Source organism: Embiotoca jacksoni, unplaced genomic scaffold (assembly GCF_022577435.1).
Source record: "Embiotoca jacksoni isolate LCO1_2020_lvr unplaced genomic scaffold, fEmbJac1.0.p SCAF_11, whole genome shotgun sequence".
Lineage (NCBI taxonomy): Eukaryota > Metazoa > Chordata > Actinopteri > Embiotocidae > Embiotoca > Embiotoca jacksoni.
In genome coordinates, this window is record NW_027185241.1 from 10671526 (window position 1) to 10696955 (window position 25430).

General features: G+C 39.7%; 1 protein-coding gene across 1 annotated transcript; it reads right to left on the bottom strand.

Moving 5' to 3' along the window:
- Positions 1-887: 887 nt before the first annotated feature.
- Positions 888-6022, bottom strand: oprd1b (opioid receptor, delta 1b). The gene is made up of 3 exons (XM_069143121.1): positions 5630-6022; positions 3743-4098; positions 888-3545 (listed from the first exon to the last, which is right to left on the bottom strand). Exons 1-3 carry the CDS (start codon positions 5869-5871, stop codon positions 3016-3018), a joined length of 1128 nt encoding a protein of 375 aa, XP_068999222.1. The 5' UTR covers positions 5872-6022; the 3' UTR covers positions 888-3015.
- Positions 6023-25430: the final 19408 nt, after the last annotated feature.

Consider the following 25430-nt stretch of genomic DNA (forward strand, 5'->3'; position numbering starts at 1 on the left):
TGATCAGTTTGATTCTCTCACTCTCCGAGGAGAGTCATTGATGATTGAAGTGGTAGTCTGAATGATGCTTTTCTATATTTTATAGTTTTATTGTCCGCAAACTGTATGAAAAAAAACAATCTAACAAACCTGATAGGACTGTGGAGAACTATTGTCCAAAACGTATTAAAAACACACTATAATTGGTTAAATGCTCTTTTATTATCAAAAAAAAAAATCATTGTTTCTTTTGATTCAAACCACATACAATGTCCTGTTGTTGTAAAACACCAAATGTGCCACTAAAAAGTCCACAATAATTATACATCTCACTCCCATTTGACGAATGGTGAGTAACAAAGCAACAAAACAAAATAATGGTTTCACATCCTATCTGTCGAGCTGGGATGCGGAATTATTATTGTGATTTAATTAATTCATTAAGTCATCAGAGACCGACGTTGTTGTTGCTCTTCTCATGGGATTTGTTGATAAAAACATACAGAATATCATCGGCCTCATCCTTTAATTGATACGTAAACTGGGCTAATACCAGAAATCCTAGAATCCTCCCTGACTTATTGCATATTGAGCTTTCACTCATTTACACACACATACACACACACACTTTAGATGCGTCATATTCACCCCTGTGACCGTGGCCCCCTGGGTGCTGCCTATATTGACCCGATTGGTAATCCATTCTTGAGTCTACCAACTAATTACATGTTAAACTCCCACAAAGCCTGCATGTGTTAACAGTATCCGCAATAATGATCACAGAAAACCAATATCGGATTAACATTGAAAATAATCGACAACAATATTTCAAAATAAATGCATGAGATGCAACGCATGGCCTTCTATATGACGGCGCCATTAATGTATTCAAAAGACAAAATCCAATATTATATTTAAACAATAAGGTACTTTAATATATCATTTCTAACAAGATCAAGCACATGTTTTCCTCTACAAAACAATTCACTGTTTGCAAAAAGAAGTAAATACAAAGCTCAATAAGGCATTCAGTACATATTTTCATTCAGCTGAACATACTGCCAGCCACATCGCAGGACGTTTACAAATGCTTTTCTTACACTGAAGTAAACAAAAACAAAAAAAGTCAGTGATGGTATAGACAGGTGACAGGAAAATTCTTTTTTTTTCAAGATATGAAATGCTTTGCCTGATGTTCATAGTAATTGCTGTAAATAGTTATATAACATTGGATTTTACTGGTTGGTTACAAATGAAGCTTAATGGTACAACGGCTTGACGGCACATTGAAATCAAATTAATCACACTATCACTTAATATGCTGTCACAGAACAATATTATCTTTACATTTGATACAGTATGTACGGTACATGCTTATTTAAACCAATCTGCGGTGGCAGAATCTGAGGCATTGATTTGACTGTTCTCTAAAATTGTGCAACAGATGCCTCCTCTTCGACCAACTCTCCCCCCTTCTCGGTGTCCAGCAATCATCAGTAGAAGATTGTACATTAGCGTTAACATGTATAGGAGGATTCTGACTAGTTGCTAATGCGTGCGATCGCATTCAAACCTCCCTCCGTGCCATTTTGAGGTCATTCAGTCACCTCCCTGAGTTGAAACAGCAGTGCCACTTTCCGCCTCAGCTCCTCCCCTTACTGTCAGCTGAATATTTTGTTTGAGCAAAGACAGAGCAGCCCAACTGCTGGAGGAGAGGAAACATGGAGTCAGGCTGAGCACAGATGAGCAGTCATCACTGCTTACTCACGAAGGCCATATTTTCATGTATTATGAGTCGTCTTTCACAAGTGTATTTCTCGATGTATTGGTTCAATAAAAGTAGACAAAATAACAGAAACATGGCACTGTGGTCATACAGAATAGTATCTCCTTGATAATGTTTTTTAATTATATGTGTGGCCTTTGTCTGGAATCATATCTCCTCTTCTCATCGCAAGGACAAGCATGAAACTCAACTCAACTCAACAGCAGTTTAAGAAAAAAAAATGGAGCCTTCACCAGCTTAAAAGCCTGATATTTTTCTAAAAGGTTGCTGGAGACCAAAACAGAGAATAAATATCAATTACAATTACAATTGCAAGAAAATTGCAAGAGAAGCAGCTCTAAATGTTTGAATTTGATGGATTTGTATGGCCTTCGTCATATCAACTTCAAAAGGTGAAAATATATTGGTGTTGTGTGCCAGTAAAGTGGTGACCTCAGCTTTAACCTGAAGGTGTCAGATCAACAGTGTAGGATTTAAATGATCCCACGATTTTAGGGATTAGAAAGTAATTGTAGATGCTAAAATATACCTAAATAAAGTCCTCACGTGTTCTGGTGTCAGATTGTTTGCGTCGCACAGACATGAACAGACAGCAGTATCTTTCCCGCTGCTCCTCTGCCAGAAATGTGCGGCAGCGATCATCACTTCTCTCTGCCACAGTCAGAGTCAGTCTGGTCTTCATCAAGTAAAACAATCTGCTGGATTGTGGTCAGGTGACCGACTCGGCCAATCATAAATTGGCCACTGCTTGCCCATAAAAAGACACCTTGGCAGCACTGTGCTTAGAATCAATGTTTGCCTGACAATAAGATCATTAGGGGACCATGTACACGTCGATTGTTCTCCAAATATGGATGTGAGAACGTATAAATATTTCTGTAGCTCCTATTTCTTGTTTAACTGAACCGTCGGAGGGCCGAAACCATGAAAAACATCACGTTCCCAATACTTGACTCCGCCATGCGTGTTTGTTCATATAGGTGCATTTTGTGTGTGTTTTTTATGCTCCTATGTACATTTGTATAATTGTTTTATGCCCGGGCACACACAGGCATGTTTGAGATCATCCTGTTTCACAAACCCGGTGGGACACAGAGGTTTCAATGTGTGAAACCAAAAACACAATCGACCAGCAGGTTGTAGGTCAAAAGCCTACATCTGTGGACTCAGACTCCCGTGGTGGAGAACTGTGTGACCTCCGTCTGGAGGTCATCCTGGACTGTTCTGACCCCCGATTGATCCACGCCTAGTCAGACAGGCGGCCTCTCTCTTCCCGCGGGAGCGCAAACAGATGCGGGCTCTCGTGTGCTGTTGCGTGTCCTGGAGAAGCTGTTCTTCTCCAGGCGGGAGCGATAGGGCAGGCAGAAATCCCTGAAGCACCTCTTGAAGTTCTCATCCAGGAAGGCGTACAACACCGGGTTCAGGCTGCTGTTGGTGTAGCCCAGAGCGATGCACAGATGCCAGCTGGCACTCACCAGGAGGTTCTTCTTGTTAATATCCACCATGGTCGCGACGATGATGAAGATGTGAATGGGAGTCCAGCAGATGATGAAAGCCGCCACGACCACCAGGACCATGCGGGTGATCCGCCGCATGTTCTTGTCCTTCTCTTTGGAGCCAGAGAGCAGACGAACACTCTTCAGCCGCAGGATCATCAGACCGTAGCAGATAGTAATAATGAGGACGGGCACCACGAAAGCAAAGATGAAGACGGAGATCTTCATCAATGTGTCCCAGTACCATTCCGGTGCAGGAAAGCTGAGTGTGCAGGCAGTCTTTCCTGGGGAGTTAAAGCAATTAGAGGTTAATAGAGGGCCATGTGGAGAAGCTAATTTAAGTTAATAACCCAGCTCAAATGTATTCTCTTTTACTACGTGATTACTCCCTGAAATCATCACTTGCCTCTGAAAGTGCAAAAACCTCAGTGTGGAGAGGTGATGTTCTCACATGATCATGGTAAAAGCAAAAGTCCCTGACCTTTATCTGTCACCTTGGTAACAGCCATCACCATCACAGGCACCCCAACAGCAGAGGCGAGGATCCAGATACAGACGTTGATGAGCTTGGCTTTGGCGGGCGTGCGGAAGTCCAGGGCCTTCACTGGATGACATACAGCGATGTAGCGGTCCACACTCATCATGGTGAGTGTGAAGATGCTGGTGAACATGTTGTAGTAGTCAATGGCGATAATTACTTTACACAAGAGCTCCCCAAAGGGCCATGTTGTCATCAGATACTTAGCACTCTGGAAGGGGAGGGTGCTGGTGGCGAGAGCGTCGGCCAGAGCCAGGTTGAAGATGTAGATGTTGGTGGCCGTCTTCATCTTGGTGTACCTGGTTGATAGGAAGAGAAGTGCCGAGCACGTTTAAATAGATTCAAGCTCACAGTCAAAGAGATTGCTTGTTAGTTGGAGGAGATAGAATTTTTTTTTTTTTTTTTTTTTTTTTTTTTCAAGGTCTGCCTACTGCTGTGTCGCAAAGATGGCGCATGTGGTTGACTCACAAATCTATTTAAGTGTTTCAAGGTTTGGATCCAATTTACTGTTCGATTTAATCCATTCTTTCTCTCAAAATCACTGGGATCTGCTATTTTCCCTCAGAACATATTAAATTAAGCCAAATAAGAGATTTTTAGGTGCATAATAGTGTAATGGCAGTACACTAAATGAGCCTGCAAGCCTCCATTAACCAACATTTCAATGTAATGATTCGATTTCAGCTGAATAAAACATACTTTAAGAATCAGACTCAGTATTTTTTTCTTTGACCAGCGTGTTTTGTCTGAATGTCAACTGAGCAGTTGTCTGATGGATTCCCCCACATGACAGTAGCTGGATTACATTTAATTAGATTGTGTTTCCGAATGCTTTTGCTGTCCAACTTTACAAAGTATAAAGCTCTAAAAGGATAAAGGAAGACAGAGCGATGTCTTACCTTTTATATTATTCCCACATGTAAAGAGATGTATTACATTACACACCATCACTGACCTCTTTCTGAATGTAATTGCTTTGCAAGGGGATGAGTGTTGTTATTTGTATTTGTATATATATTTGTATATATGTCTCTGTAATATATTTGTAATATTTAATCTTCCACATATTTCTCAGGGAATTTAACAAGCAGTTTGTAAAATTATTGATTGAAGCTGGAGGCTCAACATCACATCATTGTTGCTCTTTTAAGTTGTTTAACAACAACTGACAAAAATCATCAGAATCACGCAGAGACAAATTTGTAAGACACAGTCGTTGCTTTGATGGTCCGACATACTTGTTTCCCCTTTCAGATTCATCATCCGAGTTCAACAACACAGTTCTTGACAGGAATAATTGGTGCAATGAAGTCATTTCAACGCTAAGGTGTATCTCAGTCCTCCTCCCCTCCCCTGGACCTCCTCCCCTCCCCTCTCTCTGGTGTGTAGGAGGAGTGTGTGTGTGTGTGTGTGTGTGTGTGTGTGTGTGTGTGTGTGGGTGGGTGGGTGGGTGGGTGTGTGTGTGTGTGTGGGTGGTGGTGGTGGTGTTGGGAATGTGGCTCATAGACACATTGGAAATGTGGGCAGTTACAAGGGACCATTACACATCAAGTCATACGGCAGTAAAAATGTATTTTCATGCAGATTCATATTCTTTAAGATTACTAGAATTGTCCCAACCAATTAAATATTCTAATACGTGAGTTTATAGAGCACTTTGATATATATATTTTAAAAAAAAGACATTCATAATTTAACTGTCTGGCTTTTACAGGCATTTCACTCATCAGTCAACCGAATATCAAATAGCCTAATTTGGCTTCTATTCAATATATATCTTTTTTTTTTTTTACTAATTGGTTTATGGCTCTCATATATTTCTTAGCGTACCTGACCACCCCGTACATGACAAGCACGTTTCCCAGCAGTCCCACCACACAGATGAGAGAGTAGAGAGCCGTGATGCAAACCGCAATGATGAGACTTGAGGTGTCCCTAGTTGTAAACCTGCTGGTCTCGTTGCTTCTTGAAGGCAAAAGCAGCAGATCTTCGGAGAGCGTAACATTGTAAGGAGTTGCGGAGACCGAGTAGCGCTCGATAAAGTCATCGGAAAGAAGAGTTGGGGACTCCATTTCAACAAGTCAGGTGAGATTTCAGTGCGCGGTGAAAGTCGGAGGTATCCAAAAGCAGGTGCACAGGAGCGCACGAAAACTGGACGGCGATTTAGTGATGAGGCGCTCAGAAGACGTTTAGAGCTTTTTTCTCTCTGTCTCCCTCCCTTTCTCTCTCTCTCTCTCTTTCGCTCGCTTCGTGTGTGTGTGTGTGTGTGTGTGTGCGCGCGCGTCTCTGCGCGCACCCTTTTGAAAAACGCACTGGTGCACAAAAGGAGACGTGAGGAGTCTGTTTTCCTGCTGAACTCTTGCCATGCCAGAAGGGATACCATTTTTCAAAGTGCTTTAATTAGATCTGGCATGTAATAATGCTTCATCACATCCGTTTTCGGATTCCCCCTCCCCAAAGTAACAACCTCTTGTTCCACCTGCCACCCAACAGCTCATCAAACAATGTCAGTCATAACCAATATGAACGTCTCTCATTGCTGTAGCTTTACAGCCCAATTAAACACATCTTTATTGAGCTATTCCTCTTATTGCTGCTGTGTTTTCATCCCTGACTTACTTCTTCCACTCTTCGGGGCCTGATCTGCGTAAGGGGAGCTCCATTAGAGGGCTGGCTGTTCTGACAGGCAGTCACCTTTGTGAAATGAAACCACAGAAGTGATGAAATTACCTGTACTTAGGCTGATGAAATATTTAAGTATCATTTTGATAGCAGCAGTCAAGTGTGTGGATTTTGAAGGGAGTTCCTACATAGTATCATGCATGCACTGCCCAGCTGTTGGTATCAATTATAGCTGTATGAGCAAACACATAAATGCAGTACAAACATGCAGAAACATTCATTTGAGTGCTCAGTATTTAGTCAGTGGAGGTTATGTTTAAAATATATTTTTATATCTTTGATGGTATTGCATCTGGAACATTTCTCATCCCATATTGGTAAAATGTTGACGTGATTTTTGGGATTACATTTATTGAAGCATTCAGTGTTTATTAATGTGGCTCAACGTGTCCACCATGAGCGCAGCACCACATGGGAACAGTGAGAAGAATAAAACCAGCGTGGAGAACAAAAGCTCTGAAGCCTCCCTTTCTATTGTTCCCTCTAAATATAGATCATGAGTATCTCCCTAAGACTAAGCGCAGTAATTGAAACGAATGGGTTCATTTATTTGAGTTCTCAAGATCATTTCTTTTTCATTTAATGAGGATCTCTTTTGTAAAATGTTTGTGGCTTTCAGGTGATATGGTTCACAAGAGGACTTTTGAAGATTAACTATTTTTGCACACTAAAAACATGGTTCTCTGGACGGCAATGCTGATCTGTCAGTTGTACAGTTGGTCCACCACTTTGGTGAAATATCCCAATAGTCTTTTTATTGCTATAAAATTTCACAGCGCTGTTCAGAGGATACTTCTATTCTGGTGCTATGTCCAATTACCCCCTTTTCTCATTTACTCCCAACTCCCAATATAGCGGACACAATGATAGCTAGAAATAGCAAACAATAATTTGCTCCACAGAGAGCAGAACATGTAGATTTTGGACGCTCATCATCATTACTTTGTGTCATTGTTATCAGTACGTTTTTTTTTTTTTTGCAGTTATACATATTTTTTGTATTCAACACATTTTAAGATCTTACTTCAGAACAGAGTTATAGGCAGTCAAATAGCTATTGTGAACTCGTGTCACTGGAAATTGCAAGAAATAAACCTTTGACAAATACAAATTCAAGATTTATTTTTCAATAACAAAAAGTTTGAACTAAAACAGCTGGAGAATAATCTCAAACAAACAGAACCATATCTGATTCAGATTCAAGGTCAGAAATGAAGTTAGAGCACACATAAGTTGTCTCGTCTGGGGGACACTTTACCTTTGTCGGGGTTGGTTGTTGGTTGGCACTGGCATCGCTGGGAAAGGGTGACGTGGTGCTAATCGGCACCGTGGCTGGGTCACCACTGGGATGTGGCAAGGCTTTATTGATAGCTGCCTGACTTTTTTTTTTTATTATTTTTTTTTTTATCTCATCTGCTTTTATCTTTGTTCAGTATCAGGCCAGGGTACGGTAGTTAGGCTAATATTAAAATCCTGGGCTGTACTACTGATAAGTTTCTTTTCACACTTCACTTGCCTCACTGCCCTTAACATGAGGACGTCAGGTGGTGTGCTGCCATTTTCTTTTTTTCTTTAATAATTCCTGACCATCTCTTGACTCTTCCTTCTGTCCTATTTTCTTTCTTCCTTCATTCTAAAAACATATTAACCCACTTATATGTTAAATATCGTTAAACAAACTGCTGATTGGCCAACATTACCTAAATTGAGTGTTGGAAATAAAAGCACTGTGACAACAAGCCCCAGTCTCCCCTTTACACACTCATGTTGTGGGACATTCACATAAAATGGCCAAGAATAAATGTAGTGTAATATATAAGTGGGGAGTGATTTCAGACAATCTTGATTTTTATAGCCAGATATAAATTATTGGTAGTTTGGAGTAACTTACAACTTAAAAAGTATAGTGTCGAGTGTGTTTTTTTTGTTACAGAAATCGGAGAGGTTTTTAAAAGAATTGTGAGTTGACGTAAAAGCAGATTTTTGAGGGTGAGCAGTGAGTTTTAGTTCTGTGCTGTCCTGTGCAGCACTATGGTCCTGGAGGAACATTGTCTTGTCTCACTGTGTACTCGCTATAAATGGTTGAAATGACAATAAAGCCACTCTTGTCTTGGCTCTCTTGACGATGTGAGGGGGTCAGTGGGGGCGGAGAGGTCACAGGGGTTATCAGCATGTGTTTCATTGGGTTCTTGTCCAGGACACCTCCAGAGGGTTGGGCAGTAAATTCTGGCCTCGCAGTTACCCAGCCTGTGTACCTCCACAACACTGACACTGAAGCTCTGATCACAACAGATAATATCAACAACAATAGTCCAACTGGGACAGCTCAGCTCACTAGCGTGAAATGACTTACACAGCAGTTCAGAAAGTAAATGGAATCAGTTTAATTTCTGTTGCAGCTGGGTGGGAGAACAATGTCTGCCACCTGTTTCTGCTGCAGGAAATATGATGATGTGCAGGGCTGCTTTTGAGGACCATCTATCCCAGTAATGAAGAGGACTAAAAAAATACTATAATGAATGAGTGCAAGGTAGGTGCTCTCTGTAATGGCAGCAAGCTGAGTATATATGATGAGCCGCAGCTTTCCCTGTACAACATTTTGGGAGCTGGTGGAAAATGTGTGGTAAAAGAGAGACAAATAGGTCCGTGCTACAGTAGCCAGCAGTAGTATAAATGCTACTGTTGCTGGTGTTGTATTTATATTTTCTGCTCTACGCTCAGGAACAATCACTCATGATTAGTCTGTACAGACAGCATGATTACCCGCATCACTCATCAGCCCAATGGAAACCTTGGGAAGCATTTTGCTGCTTCTCCTGAAAACATCACATTCATGGCAGTGAGTACAGAGTGTAGACAGTTTAAAGTGGAGTTGTTATTGTGTTTTTGTAACAGGACGCAGTGATGATGATGATGCATGTTTGACTCTTTCGCACGAGATAAGAATCAGCTGCTTATGATTGATTTAATCGTTAATATATTGATTCATTGGCTTCTATTAATTGTATTGTCATTTATATATAGTTATATGTTGCTGCTGTTACAAGTGTATGTGTTTTACATCTTCTGTCGAGTTGCAATAATATCAGCCAGGAAAATTCACCACTCCTGAAAGGTCAGACAATAAAGGAAGACATAGTGAGTTTTATCTTGACATTTTACTTCCCGCATCTTTCCATGTATATACAGTATTACACAGATGAGAAACTACGAGGAAACAGGTTTGCTCAAGCATGTTTTAAGTTATCTGTTTGTTCTGCAGCTGTCAGGGCTGAAACGTAGTGTAGAGCTGAGCCTCTGCTAGCTGTCACATTGCATCAATATTTAACAATCACACAGATATATATCAGTCTGCCCCGTTCAATCTTTAATTCCTGTTATCGTCAGACTCATTGAAAGACAAAGACTTCTATAAATACATTAGAGCATTTTCTGTGTGGTCTATCATGTTATTGTTTCACCACAGCGATGTCTCGTTGTTGGTCAACAGCTGTGTGAGGGTGACCTTTCACTGTTATTGATGCTCCTCTGTAGGACAGACAAAATAAGTGTCAGTGACAGAGAACTAGTAAATCAATAGAAGGAAAAGACTGAAGCAGATGAAGACAGAAGGCTGCCTTTCTTTCACAGCACTGAGACTGTACCGACAGCAACCTGCGTTATTTTGGACTTTGGGATAAAGTCAGGATTTTGTAAACCAAATATGGTGTGGCAAATGAAAACTGAATGTGGGAAGTGTCAACAGAGCACAGTCAGTAACTGCTGCAGTGACAGAACCACTTAGACATAAACAAAAGCGCCATGTCATGTTGTCGTTGCCTTATTTCATGTTTTACATTTGTCAGCAAAAAAAAAAAGCTATTTTCTTGTGACACTATGTACAATTAAGCGTTATTAATTTGTGGCGAAGTCACCGATGCCCCGCTGTGGTATTATGCAGTCATGGTGCACAACTGAGCGGCCCATGCTGTGGCCTGAAAATCTGTGTCACCACCGAGATGTCTGCTCACTTGTAGAGAAACACACATCAAAACTGAATAATTATTTTAAAGAATAATTAAGGTTGAGAGAGATATGGATAACTGCAGCACGTTTACATCATACCAGACTGTTCAAGTCGTGGATATAAATAATCAATACACTGTTGGTATAATATTTGCAATAAAGATTAATTACCCCAGAGGTATGTTTAAAAGTGAGGATTCAGGGGCAGGAATATGGAAATTCTTTCTGGGGTGAAGTCATTACAGTGCTCATGTCCATCAGGACCATGAGAGAAGGCCTTGGTGCCTATATTTCCATTGTTGGCATAAATATATCATTTTGCGACCCTGTGTCCTAGAAATAGAATTGAATTATTTTCCCCACATACATTATGGTGCCCAGAGGCAACTTTTTTAAGTACTTTTGTTAAGGCTAGAAAAGATGGTGGTTTCACAACAACACAAACAGACTGAATTCCTAACAATCATGTGGTTAAACTAAACCAAAAAAAAACCTATTATTTTTATTTCCACCTGAAACAATACCCAAATTCAGTCAGCAACAATTGGAAGGCCAAATTGAAAAACCTTGCAGTCCATGGATAAGCAGCACTTGTGAGAATTTTGAAATACAAAAAGGTCCCTCGTCCCCAAGCTGATATTTGAAAAACACCAGTAAAAATGGAAAATTCACTTCCACCTACTCAAAATTCAAGAGACTCTAGTCAACTCTAATGCTGTTGAATCTGTTCTGCAATTCAACAACAACAACAACCAAATTTGATGCAAAAGAAATGAAGGACAACGATGCTACACCCATTTTAATCACGGTAGTATTAAGGAACCTCTCCATTGAGTGTGCCAATCTTCTCTACATGATGGGGGGTTGTGATTTTATATCAGATAATACGACCTGGACCAGTGCAGTGCAGTGACTGCCAGGGTGGGAAGGGTTAATAATGCTGGAGTAGATATAAGCCAGTAATGCAATACTGGATGGTTAATATTGACAAAACACAAAATGAATACATTATCAGTGAACATTTTTCTGATATGTTCACAGCATTTTCTCAGTATGTTAATAGAAAATAAATCTGGTCAGCATTACATTTCCTTCAGAACATTTTTGCTGTTGGAGAGTAGTCTTCTGTTTATAAAGATATTTTTTTCATCAGCATTGAGGGTATTTTTTTTAAGTCAGAGAGGGTCCAGTGACAATATAAATAATGCTGTGAAGTGCCATCCCTTTTATTAACTAATATTTAATATTCAGCCTTCTCCGTGCCTCAATCATTTTCATAGAGACCCTGTTGAGAATAAGATTCACGCATACTTTAGTCACACTGCTGCCATTTTTCCTCTGCACAAGGTTTTTGTGCTAATAATTGAACTGTGGAAAAGAGAGAATATACAATTTCAGGAAACCACAAAGACCTGGTTATCAGGCTTTTGATAAGTCTGCAAACTTGCTGTCAGCACAGCCTGGCAATCATTTCAATTATTTGTGTAGTGCCACAGTGTCGTTGGAGAGGTGTAGGCTTCCACTGCACTTTGTGTTTGTAGCTTTTTTTACCTCATAAGAAGTGAACAGACATAAATACAGACCTTAGACGTGAGTGATATTTAAATGTAAAAAATATACGTAGAGTCGGTTGACTGGTTAATGGGAAAATTAATTAGTCACACTAATAGGGGTTATCACTTTGCCTCTGATTGCAAAGCTACTGATGCTTGCCAAACCCATTTAGCATTTTCTTTTTTTTCCTTTCTTCACATTATTGAGGTAATAAATCCTTGTGCAAACTAAACTCTTCACAGAAGACCTGCCCTGCTATGATAGCTGTGACTGTCAGGTCTGTAGCTGCTAAATCAAAATCTGAGATGTTATTTTCCTGTTTTTTTTTCTTTTTCTTTTTTTTCACAGCAGTACTCTGCAGTAATGGGTGGAGGTTCAGCAGTTTCAGCTGACAATTAGTTATGCAACAGCAATTTATCTGAGCCTTGGACTTGATTAGTTTTCTGATTTCCGTCTGGCGGAGGCAGCCAGCACAGTTTCTGATATGACAAGACAGAGGCAGCATGCACTGATTGAAAATATAACTAACACACATTGTGTCAGTCATTAAATAAACAGACTTTTCCAGACAGCTGCCTTTAGAAATAAGGCAAGGGTAAAGCGAACACGCTTTATTCATTGTTTCTGTTCGAGGGGAAATGATGTCATGGGATGATGACTGGATGGAGGCAACAAAGGTCTACATCTACTCTTTAAATATTTCATTTTGTAAGTTTCTTCTCCCCAGCCAATTTTTAGGCAGCTCATTTTATGAGAGTGCAGTTACTCATCGCTGTCATCCACTGAAGGGTTATGTGTGATGGCAGAGCCTCTGTCCTTGACCCATACAAAGCCAAATTGTCTCACTGTTTTCTGTCTGTTACTGCCAAGAATGCTACTTATACATGATAAATAATTGGCTGTGCAGAGCTGAGATGAGCACTGATGCAGCAAGCCGATATTCATATTCAGTCTGTGTTGTCCATCCATCCATTATCTATACCCACTTTATCCTGAACAGCGGTCATGGGGGAGGGGGGCTGGAGCCTCTCCCAGCTCACTTTGGGCAAAGGCAGGGTACACCCTGGACAGGTCGCCAGTCTATCACAGGGCCAACACTTATAGACAGATGGAAACAGGCAATTTGTAGAATCACCAATTAACTTGAGGTGCATGTTTTTGGATGGTGGGAGGAAGCTGGAGTACCTGGAGAGAACCCATGCAGGCACATGGAGAACATGCAAACTCCACACAGAAAGGCCCAGACCCAGATATGAACTTGGAACCTTTTCACTGTAAGGCGACAATACTAACCACTGCACCACTGTGCCCCCTTAGTCTGTATTGTATTGATTAAAAAAAAAAGGCTTGAGGGGAAAAAAAAGAGAGGGTATAAGTGAATACACAGTGTGAAATGAAGATTTATGTTTTCAACACAAAAAGAAGATTGTAATTGCTGCAGCCTGCAGTACATACAATAATTCAAGGCTGCCAGCAGGTGGTTGTAGTCTGGTTTGAAAAAGTCAGTCTGGTTGTAAATACATTCTAAATGTCTGTCTAATTAGTCAGATGTTTTGTTATTGGACAACTATTAATTTAATACACTTTATCTTTAACACAGGTAATTCAGGTGTGCTGCACGTTCAGATAACAGAGAAAATCTTTATGTAAATCTTTGTGCTGCCACCTGTAGGTTTTTACAGCGTGTTTGTCCTCAACATTCAGGACTCCACGCACACAGGTTCATCTCACTAACACAGCGACTGCCCTTATTATTGTTACTGTCACTGCACAATCTCCTTGAGGGTCACCAGATGTCTGCACTAATTCAAAGTGAAGGTGTGGTATAGGGGTGGGCGTCAGATAGGTGTGAAATGAGATGGAAGAGAGTACAATGTATTTGAGCACTGTTGGTTGACGATTCTCAAACACATACACACAAACACAGACACTCACAAACATGTACAAAACGCAGTTATTACCTGAAAAAATACAACTCGCACGATAGAACATGTGCGGAGGGAAAGGCTTAAGTAACACGGCAAAGATCTCATCTGAATATACACACACAACTGTGGCAGATGATCATCAGCTTTCTCTGTGACTCATTAAAACCTGCCAAAAGAGTGAAAATGGATCTGACTTTCATCTGTCCTGATGCCGATGCACCAGCACCAACTTTTAAAAGTTTTATAATTTAATACAAGAAGTGTTCAAGAATCTGTTAAAGTTGAAGTGTAGAGACATTTTTTGAAGCTTTTTTGTCTGATATAAACTTAAAGCCATAACATGAGCTAACGTACATCTTATTTAACATATTTCTGGATTTTTGGAAATGGAGATGGAATTTTTAACACTGTTATTGATATAACAAGTGACTATTACTGCAATATTTTTCATAAAAATATTTAATAAAATATTGATAGTGGAATTGTGAATGTTCAGGTTTACTCTCTGTTTGAGTGGGTGTTGTCAAATTTGGATTTAACCTTTTATTCTTAAGTGTAATCCTAAATTCCTGATACTGTTTTAAAACATCCCCGCACTGAGATTTCTTCAGTTGGTGGGCGGTATGTCCTCTGCAGTTGACCCATTTTAACATGTACTTAATTGGTTAATTGGTTGTAAAAATAAAAGTACTACAGTTTGGCCTCTAACCAGTTTGTAAATGTGGAGTCATTAAAAATTAGTGACATTCGGAAATTGTTGTCTTTTTGTGATGTTTGTGGAGGAGCAAATATTTGATCCCTTTTGAAAGAGTGCCTACAGATAGAGTAAGAACACCTGTTTTCAATCAGTTATCCAACAAAAATATGAATAGATGTAATATCTTTCTGTGGAAAAATTAACTACACCCTTACTATTGTTTTTTATAATTATGCACCGGACCCTTACTTTGGCTCAGAAATTTCTGACCAGTCTTTTATGTAAAGTTGCTTCAGCGTGTTCAATGTATCAAGTTCCACTGAATTGAGGAGTGAAATATGGAGATGAATCAAGGCAACAAAGGAGAAATATTGATCAGGCCAACTGGCAGAAACAAAAAGATAATGACTTCAGGATAACAAAAGGCTGAGAGAAGAAATAGAGGCAAAGACTATGAGGTGATGAACAGCAGCAGCTAGAGATGAATTTGAGTTCAGATTTTTAAAGAAGATTGACAGAAAAGTGCATTTACACTCGGTGGAAAGGAGAGAATAGACTGTAGGATTGTAAGGACCTCACTTATTGTGACAAAAAAAAAAAATCTAAATTGGTCAAACGTGGTTGTCAAGGAAACAGTGGCTAATCTTCATATGAAATCCCCCTGAATGGGTACAGCACTCCTATAATTCTGTTGTCTCCTGGGAGGTCTGCTGCTTTCACTGTGACATCTGGAGGATAAGGACACACGCTGAGATGTTTACTTCAGCATTCAGCCAGCAGGGACACTGCATGGTGAATGTGTGGAGATGAAAGCTATTATTTAGCTGAAACCCACCTGAAAGCTTTCTCAACAAAATGATGAAATTAAATAAAAGGTTGTCTGTAGCCCACAGGGGCACTTTGCTTTTAGGCAAGGCAAGACATGGCAAGTTTATTTGTATAGCACATTTCAACAACAAGGCGATTCAGAGTGCTTCACATAAAGCCATTAAAAGCATCAAAACATCAGGCAAAAGAAAAGGACATTTAAAAACAATTAAGAACATTGATTAAAACATTAAAAACAGTCATTAAAACATTAAGCAAGCTAAAAAAAAAAAAAAAAAAAAAATAGGATAAAAGTTACAGTGCAGGTTACAGATATCACGTTCACAAGAATGTAATGGACTGATGGGACAGATTTGAGGTCACACTGACCTTTGACCCCTAAAATCTAATCAGTTCACCTTTGGGACCAAGTTAATGTTTTTGCCAAATTTTAAGAAATCCCTTCAAGACTTTCCTGAGATATTCTATTCTATTCTATTCTATTCTATTCTATTCTATTCATAAGGTAGGAGGGAAAAACTCCTCTTTCAGGGAGAAAAACCTCCAGCAGAGGGAAGGAAAAACTCCCTCTTAACAGGAAGAAACCTCCAGCAGAACCAAGGTCAGAGGTGGGCGGCCATCTGCCTCGACCGGTTGGGGTGAGAGGGGAGCAGAGAGAGAAAAGGACAGCATAGAGATACAAGAGAAGAACTGTTGGTGGAGTCGACAATTGCAGAGCAGAGACATGTAGCTCCATGACGGGACATCTCCAAAAGAAAGAATAGAAACCACGCGAGCGAGGGAACTGAATGGAGACAACAGACAATAAGCAAAAACTATGGGAGAGAAAAAGATGGTGAGGTATGAGTCTATCGAGAGTTAAAAAGTAGGAGGAAAGAAAAGAAGCTCAGCGCGTAACGAGGTCCCCCAGCAGCCTCGGCCTATAACAGCATAACTAAGGGTTGGTTCAGGTCCACCCGAGCCAGCCCTAGCTATAAGCTTTATCAAAAAGGATATCATGTTTCTGAGAATGGGACAGACAACCTGGAAATCATAAAGCCTGTCATCAGCATGGAGGCATGAAGTAAAGACAACAAAATTTGCAGCATGGACAGGACAGAAGGGTTGATGTTACAGCTGCTCCACCATGTTAACAATATTCCCTGGTGTAAAAAAAATTAGTTGGACAGAATTCAAATTGAGTCACAGCTCACACCTATAATCAACTGAAACTAAGCCAGTGAGCTGAAGAAGAAGCAGTGGCCTTCACCAGTTAGGAGGGCAGTTGAAGGTAGAGGACGTCAAGAAAGCAGAAGATGAGAAATAGATAACGACTCAAGGGGAAGCTAGATATACGGAGGAGATTCAACTATATAAATAAAATACATTTTAGAGAGGAATTGTCGTCGAGACCTTCACTGTCCATGCAGAAAGCTTCAGGTCCTTACGTCATTATAATTACATTCGTGTCGCCTCTGATGGTTACTGACATTTGCGGCTGATTAAATGCCAGGGTGCCATTCAGCCTCAACAATGTCTCCTTATTAACACAGAGCAGGCTCAGTACGCAAATTGGTACTGTACTGGCTGGTACTGTTGCACAGGTTTGTCAGCAGTCCCATTCTGCCTCCATCTTAAGCTACATCGTTGGCACACCTCAATAATTCAACCTTTTTTTTTTAGATAATTTCAAACTGGGAGGAATAGGTCTGGTTCTAGAGTCATTGGTCTCTCAATCAGAGAGCTTGATTACAACCAAACGGTCTAAAACAGGATGGGGGAAATACAGAGCGCAGGAAGCAGTTCCCAAGACCGGAGTGACATATAGCTGGGTTAAACTCTGGAGAGAGGAGAGGGGATTGTGTGATCGAGTTTCTGCAAATCTAGGATTGACAGAATGTGCCAGAACAATAAACATAAAATGATAAGATGAAACTTTGATGATGAATGCGGAGAAACTGGGTTGATGCAGTATCAGATAGTGACATGGAACAGACAAGAGAAAAATAACATTAATATTTTATTCCAGCAATGTCAACAGCACAATAAGTGCATGAATAAAACAAGATAAATAATTGGTGGCTTGAAAATGTACCAACATATTAATTCTGTGCTAGAAGCAAAAGAAGAAATAAATTATCACCTAAGATTTGATGTGAAAGTTATGGAGGATATACAGTGCCTTGCACTGGTATTGACCCCCCTTGGCGTATTTCTTTTTTTGTTGCCTTACAACCTGGAATTAAAATTGATTTTTGGGGGGTTTGTATCATTTGATTTACACAACATGCCTACCACTTTGAAGACGCAAAATATGTTTCATTGTGAAACAAACAAGAAATAAAACAAAAAAAACAGAAAACTTGAGCGTGCATAACTATTCACCCCCCCAAAGTTAATACTTTGTAGAGTCCCCTTTTGCAGCAATTACAGCTGCAAGTCTCTTGGGGTATGTATCTATAAGCTTGGCACATCTAGCCACTGGGATTTTTGCCCATTCTTCAAGGCAAAACTGCTCCAGCTCCTTCAAGTTGGATGGGTTCCGCTGGTGTACAGCAATCTTTAAGTCATACCACAGATTCTCAATTGGATTGAGGTCTGGGCTTTGACTAGGCCATTCCAAGACATTTAAATGTTTCCCCTTAAACCACTCGAGTGTTGCTTTAGCAGTATGCTTAGGGTCATTGTCCTGCTGGAAGGTGAACCTCCGTCCCAGTCTCAAATCTCTGGAAGACTGAAACAGGTTTCCCTCAAGAATTTCCCTGTATTTAGCGCCATCCATCATTCCTTCAATTCTGACCAGTTTCCCAGTCCCTGCCGATGAAAAACATCCCCACAGCATGATGCTGCCACCACCATGCTTCACTGTGGGGATGGTGTTCTCGGGGTGATGAGAGGTGTTGGGTTTGCGCCAGACATAGTGTTTTCCTTGATGGCCAAAAAGCTCAATTTAACTAATTACGTGACTTCTGAAGGTAATTAGTTGCACCAGATCTTATTTAGAGGCTTAATAGCAAAGGGGGTGAATACATATGCACGCACCACTTTTCCGTTATTTATTTTTTCGAATTTTTTTGAAACAGGTTATTTTTTTCATTTCACTTCACCAATTTGGACTATTTTGTGTATGTCCATTACATGAAATCCAAATAAAGATCAATTTTAATTCCAAGTTGTAAGGCAACAAAATAGGAAAAACGCCAAGGAGGGTCAATACTTTTGCAAGGCACTGTAGAAGCATCATGTACTATAATATATTATCAGTGTGCAGAGAAGGTCACTATTGACTATTGAATGAGGGAAGATTTAACTGCAGCCAGTACAGCAGCTGATTGCAAGCTGCCTGTTTTCCTTCAAAAAACAATGTTGAAGGTAAAGTGTTGGATGGGAGAAGGACGGCAGAAATTAAAGCCCTCATTAGATCCCTATTGAGTGACAACTGACGGCGTTTGGGAGAAACAATGCAGCTAGATTAGTTAGCCAATAGAACAGAAGTGAGGATGAACACCTCCTCTCACCCGGCTCCTCTGCAATAACAGAGGACCAAGAGGAACATTGAAAACATTGTCTTCCCGTTAGCAACCAGGCTCTAATCTACCTGCAACCAGATATTGTTGGCTCTACATAGATGAGATGTATCATCTGATTGTAGGGACTGAGTTTTAAACAAGGTTGTGTCACGAGGATCCATTAATAGTCCTTGTGTCATCAGAAACCATGTCACATTAAGAACATCTTCTCTCTTGTGAAAGGAGACACAGACATCCCAACGTGTGTAATAAACCTGACTTGTGAGGACGTGCAAAGAAAAGTGAGACTGACTGATGTGCTGAATTTCTGTAAAAATCTGAAATCATAATGGCAAACACATACAGCTAAAGGCACATTTTTATGTTAATATTGACATCTAACTTAAACCGCTGGCTGCAGTTCTTTCCCTTTTCCTGCTCTTGTGAAAAGTCTGTCAGTGTTTCACCTTCTCAATGCTCAATGACTCCTTGTCAACAGGAAGAGGAGAGGGGAGAAAGATTTCCATGACAATGGCTTCAGCCTCATTATAATTGATAATAGTGGTGTTGAGCACTGTGAAATGGGAATGACATGTTGGCCATCATTCAGCAGCATTTGTACATTTAAATTTGGGTTGTTTGTATTTAAAGGTCTCATTTAATTTTCTTAACCAAACAGCTGCAACTGGAAAAGGTGACTTCATAGGCAGACTTATTTTTTTGTCTATTTAAAATTCGTACGTTAGATGTGATGACAATGTTTCTGTTGGATTGATCACCATGAAATTCGGCACAAATATGATGATCTTCCCCCCTCCGGGGTCAACCCTATAGACTTTGATGATTTTAGACCCCATCAAATGTTGGCATGCGCACAAATTTTTCAATTAATCCATGTGTTGTTCTGGAAAAGGGTCGGTAACGCAACAGTGAAAGAGGGACCAGCATGGGGATTGGCCATTAATAGAAAAAGAAAAAAAAAAGAAAATGACGACCAAAAAAAAATAAAATAAAAACATAGCACACAAACACCTGCCCTCCCCAATTTCTCCTGAGTGAAGTAAACCGGTCTGCTGTCTTCCAAAACCTTTTATACCCTGTCACCTGCTGGGTGTGGCCAATCAGAGAGGGCACTTTGAGCCAGGTGGAATCAATCTGTCCTTGTTTAGAGCCAATCTGGAGGCACTCGAATACATCTACCTTCACAGGAGACATAATCAGAACATAAGTATTGTTGAGGAAATTGCTAAACAAATAAATATGTCCTTCTTTGGAAATAAGTAACATTACAGCAGAAAAAAACAATCCCCCATAAAGACATTTTAAAGGCTAGTTGATTTCTTACATGAGGTCAGGTAATTAAATTCCTCCAGAAAACCTGTGTGAGCAGAGAGACAAAAAAAAAAGTGAACAAACATTTGACTGTCCCCAGCTCATATAAATGTTGATCAAATGAGGGAGAGGAATGTTTGCCTTCCTTTCAGCATTTACTAAAAAAAAGTGAAGGAAATTACACGAGGAATGTAGAAAATAGGCTTCATGACAACATGTGTCTAAAGTCTGACTGTGTTTTCAAATTTCTTGCATCAGATTTTATTGATGTCTTGTATTGTTTTGTGTCTACTGCTTCTTTCTCTCCTGTCTAGTGAATGGTTTAGTTCTTTATTTACTGCCCTCAGATAGTTCCTGATTGTCTTTATGTTTTAAGTCCTCAGTCATTAGATAAACATGTATTTCCACTAATGTATCTTGACAAACTGCTCGCCTGAAGGCCCTATCTCTTTGATGAAGTGGAAATGAGTTTTTCCCACACCCTGGACCTGTTGCACAGTTGTAGAGAAAACAGACAGATCTCAAATGTGCCTTGTAAGCATTAAAGATATCTAATTTTAACTTGTGCATCTCTGTGGGCTCTGTTGGTTAAAAACAGACAATATGAAGTTGATGCAGCAGGTTCTCTATTCTACTTTACATGAGGGAACATTATGATTTGCAGGACTTTATGGAGCTCAGTTATTTAAGGCAGCCCCAATAATAAATAATTTAAAAAAAAAAGCCAGCATAATGAACATAATGAAGAAAATGCAAAGACACAATGACAGAGCAAGAAAATCGGGCCACGTCTGGAACATCAACATTTTCCTCAGACGCATAATTTAAGATATGATGGAAAAACTCTACATGACTAATATTACAATATTATTCCAATGAAAATTTAACTTCTATAGCCTCTGCCATTTCAATAAACGACATCAATCACGTCACAATTAATGAACTCGGGGCTTACTGAAAATTTTGAGTTCCGGCATTGCAAATACCACAAGAGTTGGTAGGCAGTTGGTGGGCTTAGACTTTGCATTCACTAAATAAATGAATTCTCGAGCAAAGAAGTCAGGTGTATATTCAAGAAATAAAAATCCCATCAGAGTCTGACAGTTCTCAACATCAAATGCATTTCATACCACGTCTCATTAGCAAAGACAGTGAGACAGATGTGTTTATTTGAAAGTGGGGGACTGAGAACGAGGCAGTCAGCTCCACGTGTCCAGACGTATAGATCAGTCATTCCCTCTCTTCCTCAGCACTGTTTCCTTACAGTTTAAGGCGTCTTTCAGCCGAGATGCTTTCATCAGCCTCAACAGCGATTAAGAAGAACATTTAACATTTTACGCCAACTCACAAGGTTGTTAACAAGACTGGAAACACTAAGTATTGAAATTACTGAAATGCTCCTAATTTCTATTGCTACATGTTTATGTCCCTTTATTTTTAACAATGCGAGGAGCAGATTTAGTTTTAGTTTAAAATTGAGCAAAGGGGATGCAACTAATGCAGTAAAAATGTTCAAACATTTTGTTTTTTGGATGTTTTTTTTAATTGGGCACTATCTTCTGAAGAAAATGATCTAATGCAGCCTACAAAAAACAGTCACTCACTTTGTTATAGTTTAATTTAAGAGCATCAGAAGCTTTTCAGAAGATAAGACAGTCACAGAGGAGAAAAAAAAACCAGCAGGTGCCCAGAATTCAGGATGGCACAGTTTCAAAGGGTGAAGACAGTTTGGATGCTTTAGAGACGGTAGACGTTAAAAATTTAAAAAAAAAACTTCACAGGGAGATTATCTTTCCTTGCAGCAGGTTGGCACCACTGCTTTTAAGAGGCAATGTAAGAAAGAAATAAGATTATAGGGCTCAAAGTCGAGGCCTTTGCCTGCATGAGCGCTTGCTATATTCACTAAGTTCTACAAACTGGGGAAAAAAAGAGTCACAACAGTCTGCAGCAGATCTTCCTACAAGTGGATGCTGTTTATCTCAGAATTTAAGAAATATTGTATGATATTTTAAATGGCTTGTTATTGTGTGTTTGTTCTCTAAAAACTTTGACTTTTAGCTCTCTTTGTGAACTAGTGTAGAAAAGCCTATATGTACAATTTTAAGGTACTTTCCTTTTTCATTGTACTTTATACTTCTACTACAGTAGTCCAGGGGGAACATACTGCTTCTACACTGCATCCATATGACAGAAATCGTGAGTAACCAGCTTGCGTAATATGATGTATTGTTATTGATTGACTACCCCATTATGAATTACAAAAGAGTTTACTTCATGTTACTTTTATGAGTTTAATGAGTTTATTGTCCAGAGGGAGACTGGAACCTCCCGCAGGCCACTGCAAAGTGAGCAGCTGGTGTTGAGGAGAAAACCAGTGACTGGGTCACGTGGCCAGGAACAGAGTCCGGGTTGAGGTCTGAGACCAAAGTTCTGGGTGCCACAGGAGCGTATGTGGGCTTGGCCCAGAGTCTTTAGGTGAGGAGGAGACGGATCTTCTGTGGTGGCGAACTGGCGAGAGAGCGTGTCAGGCTTTATGTTTTTGGAGTCTGGGTGGTAGGTGATGATGAAATCTAATCGCCCGAAAAACAGAGCCCATTGGGCCTGGCGGGAATTCAACCTTTTGGCCGTCTGGATAAACTGCAGGTTCTTGTGATCAGTCCAAACTACCAAAGGATGAGACTTAAGCCAGTGTCACCACTCTTCTAGGGGTAGCTTGACGGCTGGGAGCTTATCCCCACATCGTAGTTTACTGCTGTTTGAATGTTATAACTCAGTCATTGATCCGTATGACTGAGCACAAACTGCCCACAAATGTTATATAACGTTTGCGCTACAATTTTAGGCTTTCTTTTGCCACACTAGTGTCTTCATGACAATGTTGCTCTGTCGCTTGGTTGAGATTCCCATCTGTGGTCAATGCTTTGTGCCGATACAAACGTTAGTGTGCGCACATTAAACTCAGGTGACAACACCAGCATGTTGCTTTGTCATTTTCCTTTATCTTAAAAATAAATATTTACACTATATTGTTGTATTAAGTTTGAGTTCTGATCTTAATACTGTTCCAAGCACATTTGTATTTCCAGGGTGAACATTAAATTGTGATTATGTTAGGGGACACTGTATGTCTACCAAGTCTCATTTATTTCTGTTTATAGAGAGGCTGCGTGCAGCCGCAAGAGACACAGATTACAAACTCTTCATAATACTGCACACCAGGAAGACTTCTACAAGTAAACAAGGAAATAAGCTTTCAAGGACACAATCAGTATGAGCCATGTAGGCCACATCATTACAAGAGGTATGAATATATTAACAGTATCAGAGGCTCTCCCGTGTAAGCTTTCAATTTAAAGCCTTTTGTGTATCATGCACCATTTAACCTATCATTAACACAAGACTGAAACATTGTTTAGAGTGTGAATATTGAAACATTCCAGCAATGTCTGTTTTCCTCCAAATATTGTGCAGTGCAGTGAAATAAATTCAACCTGACTGACAGTCACTTTAACTCCTGAGGTCTGGTTGTTTTGAAGCGCACAGAGTTATCTGATTGGTTGATGCCTGTATATGGCCGACAGAAATGGATTGGCAGAAATGTTCCCAGGAGAGATTGTAACATTTATACATCACAGAGTGACTTTGATTTACTTGACATGCGATGCGGGGCTGCACACAGCCAAAACCCTCATGTATCGTTTCTGTCTGAGTAAAAGCACATACTGTACAGTATAATAAAGGTGAGCAAAACTTCACCACAGCTGTCTCAGAAAAGAATAAGCTGAATTTACACAATGTAATCTCATCATCAGTTTTTTTAAAGCAACTTGATGCACATTTTGTGACGTAAATAAAACTTTAGGTGAATAAAATAGACAGTTTGCCCATCAAAACTAGACTCAATAAGATATAATGCCAAAATGAAGACATAGGTCTAAGTCTGGGCTGCCTGGGTCACTGAAGGACAATCAGAGATCTTTACTACAGTCTCAGGTCGCTAAACTCTTGAGCTGGTTGGTGATTTCAATTTTTTTCCATTTTACAATTACCGAGGCCACTGTCCTCCTGGGAACATTCAGAGCTTTAGAAATGGCTTCATACCACCTTTTAGGTCTTTTAGGTCTGCAGAGACACACAAAGTGTGAATTGTGAAACCTTAAATTCCTAAGTGTTTGTCTTTCTAAACTTGGTCCAATTCATAAAATGTTCCCAAGGTGTATTCAAATGACGTTCAAGGCGAGGATTATTGAAGCCAACAGCAGGCACCTGACTGAAATTTGGAGCCTTTTTCCATATCTAAACAAATTGGGAAAAAAAATTCTAAAATGTTTGAACTTTGTTGGTTATTCCCTTACAGAAGAATCACATGAATTTCACATGAGCAAAAACTAATGTGACCACATGACACATTTGACTGTGAACATGTGGATCCCATTTCGATTCACGTTTTGTTATCACGTTATATGTTATCATATATTGCAACATGTGGTAAATGTGGGAAACTGGATTTTCTTTTTTTATCTAAGGGTTGAGAGTCATGATTTGAAAAATGGCAATTTTAACCTTTGAAAATTAAAGCTGATACTAAATCTGAAGCCCCTGCAATATTGCATCATATTGCAGACATTGGTGGTATTGAGTGCACCAGCTGTATACCTTATGTTTATACCAACTTGCACTGATGAATTTAAAAGGAGAACACAATTACTTTGATTTTCAGACGTCACAAATTTTTGGGATCATATGTGTACTGTACTGTATTTCGTAATAACCTGTATACATTGCTTTAACAGTTCTCTTTAAATCTACAGCATAATGGACTTACTAGTTTCTTTTCATTTTTAGACAGCTTTTTGAAGGACATCTTTATGATGGCATTAAATATTTAGCACTAAAAACTAAATTGAATGTAAATTTAAGGTTGAGGTACTTGTGAGCTTTATTCATTTGAAAAACAGTTTGGAGATTGTTTCAACAGTTTGTTTTTTTTCCCCTCAAAATTTACCAACTGTTGGGGGACTCAGAGGTTGCAGAGCCGAGCAGCTGCCACTAAATGAGAATATGGGGAATTATGTAGCGGAATCCAATTAACCAATTATAGTGAAAATTTGGGTTTT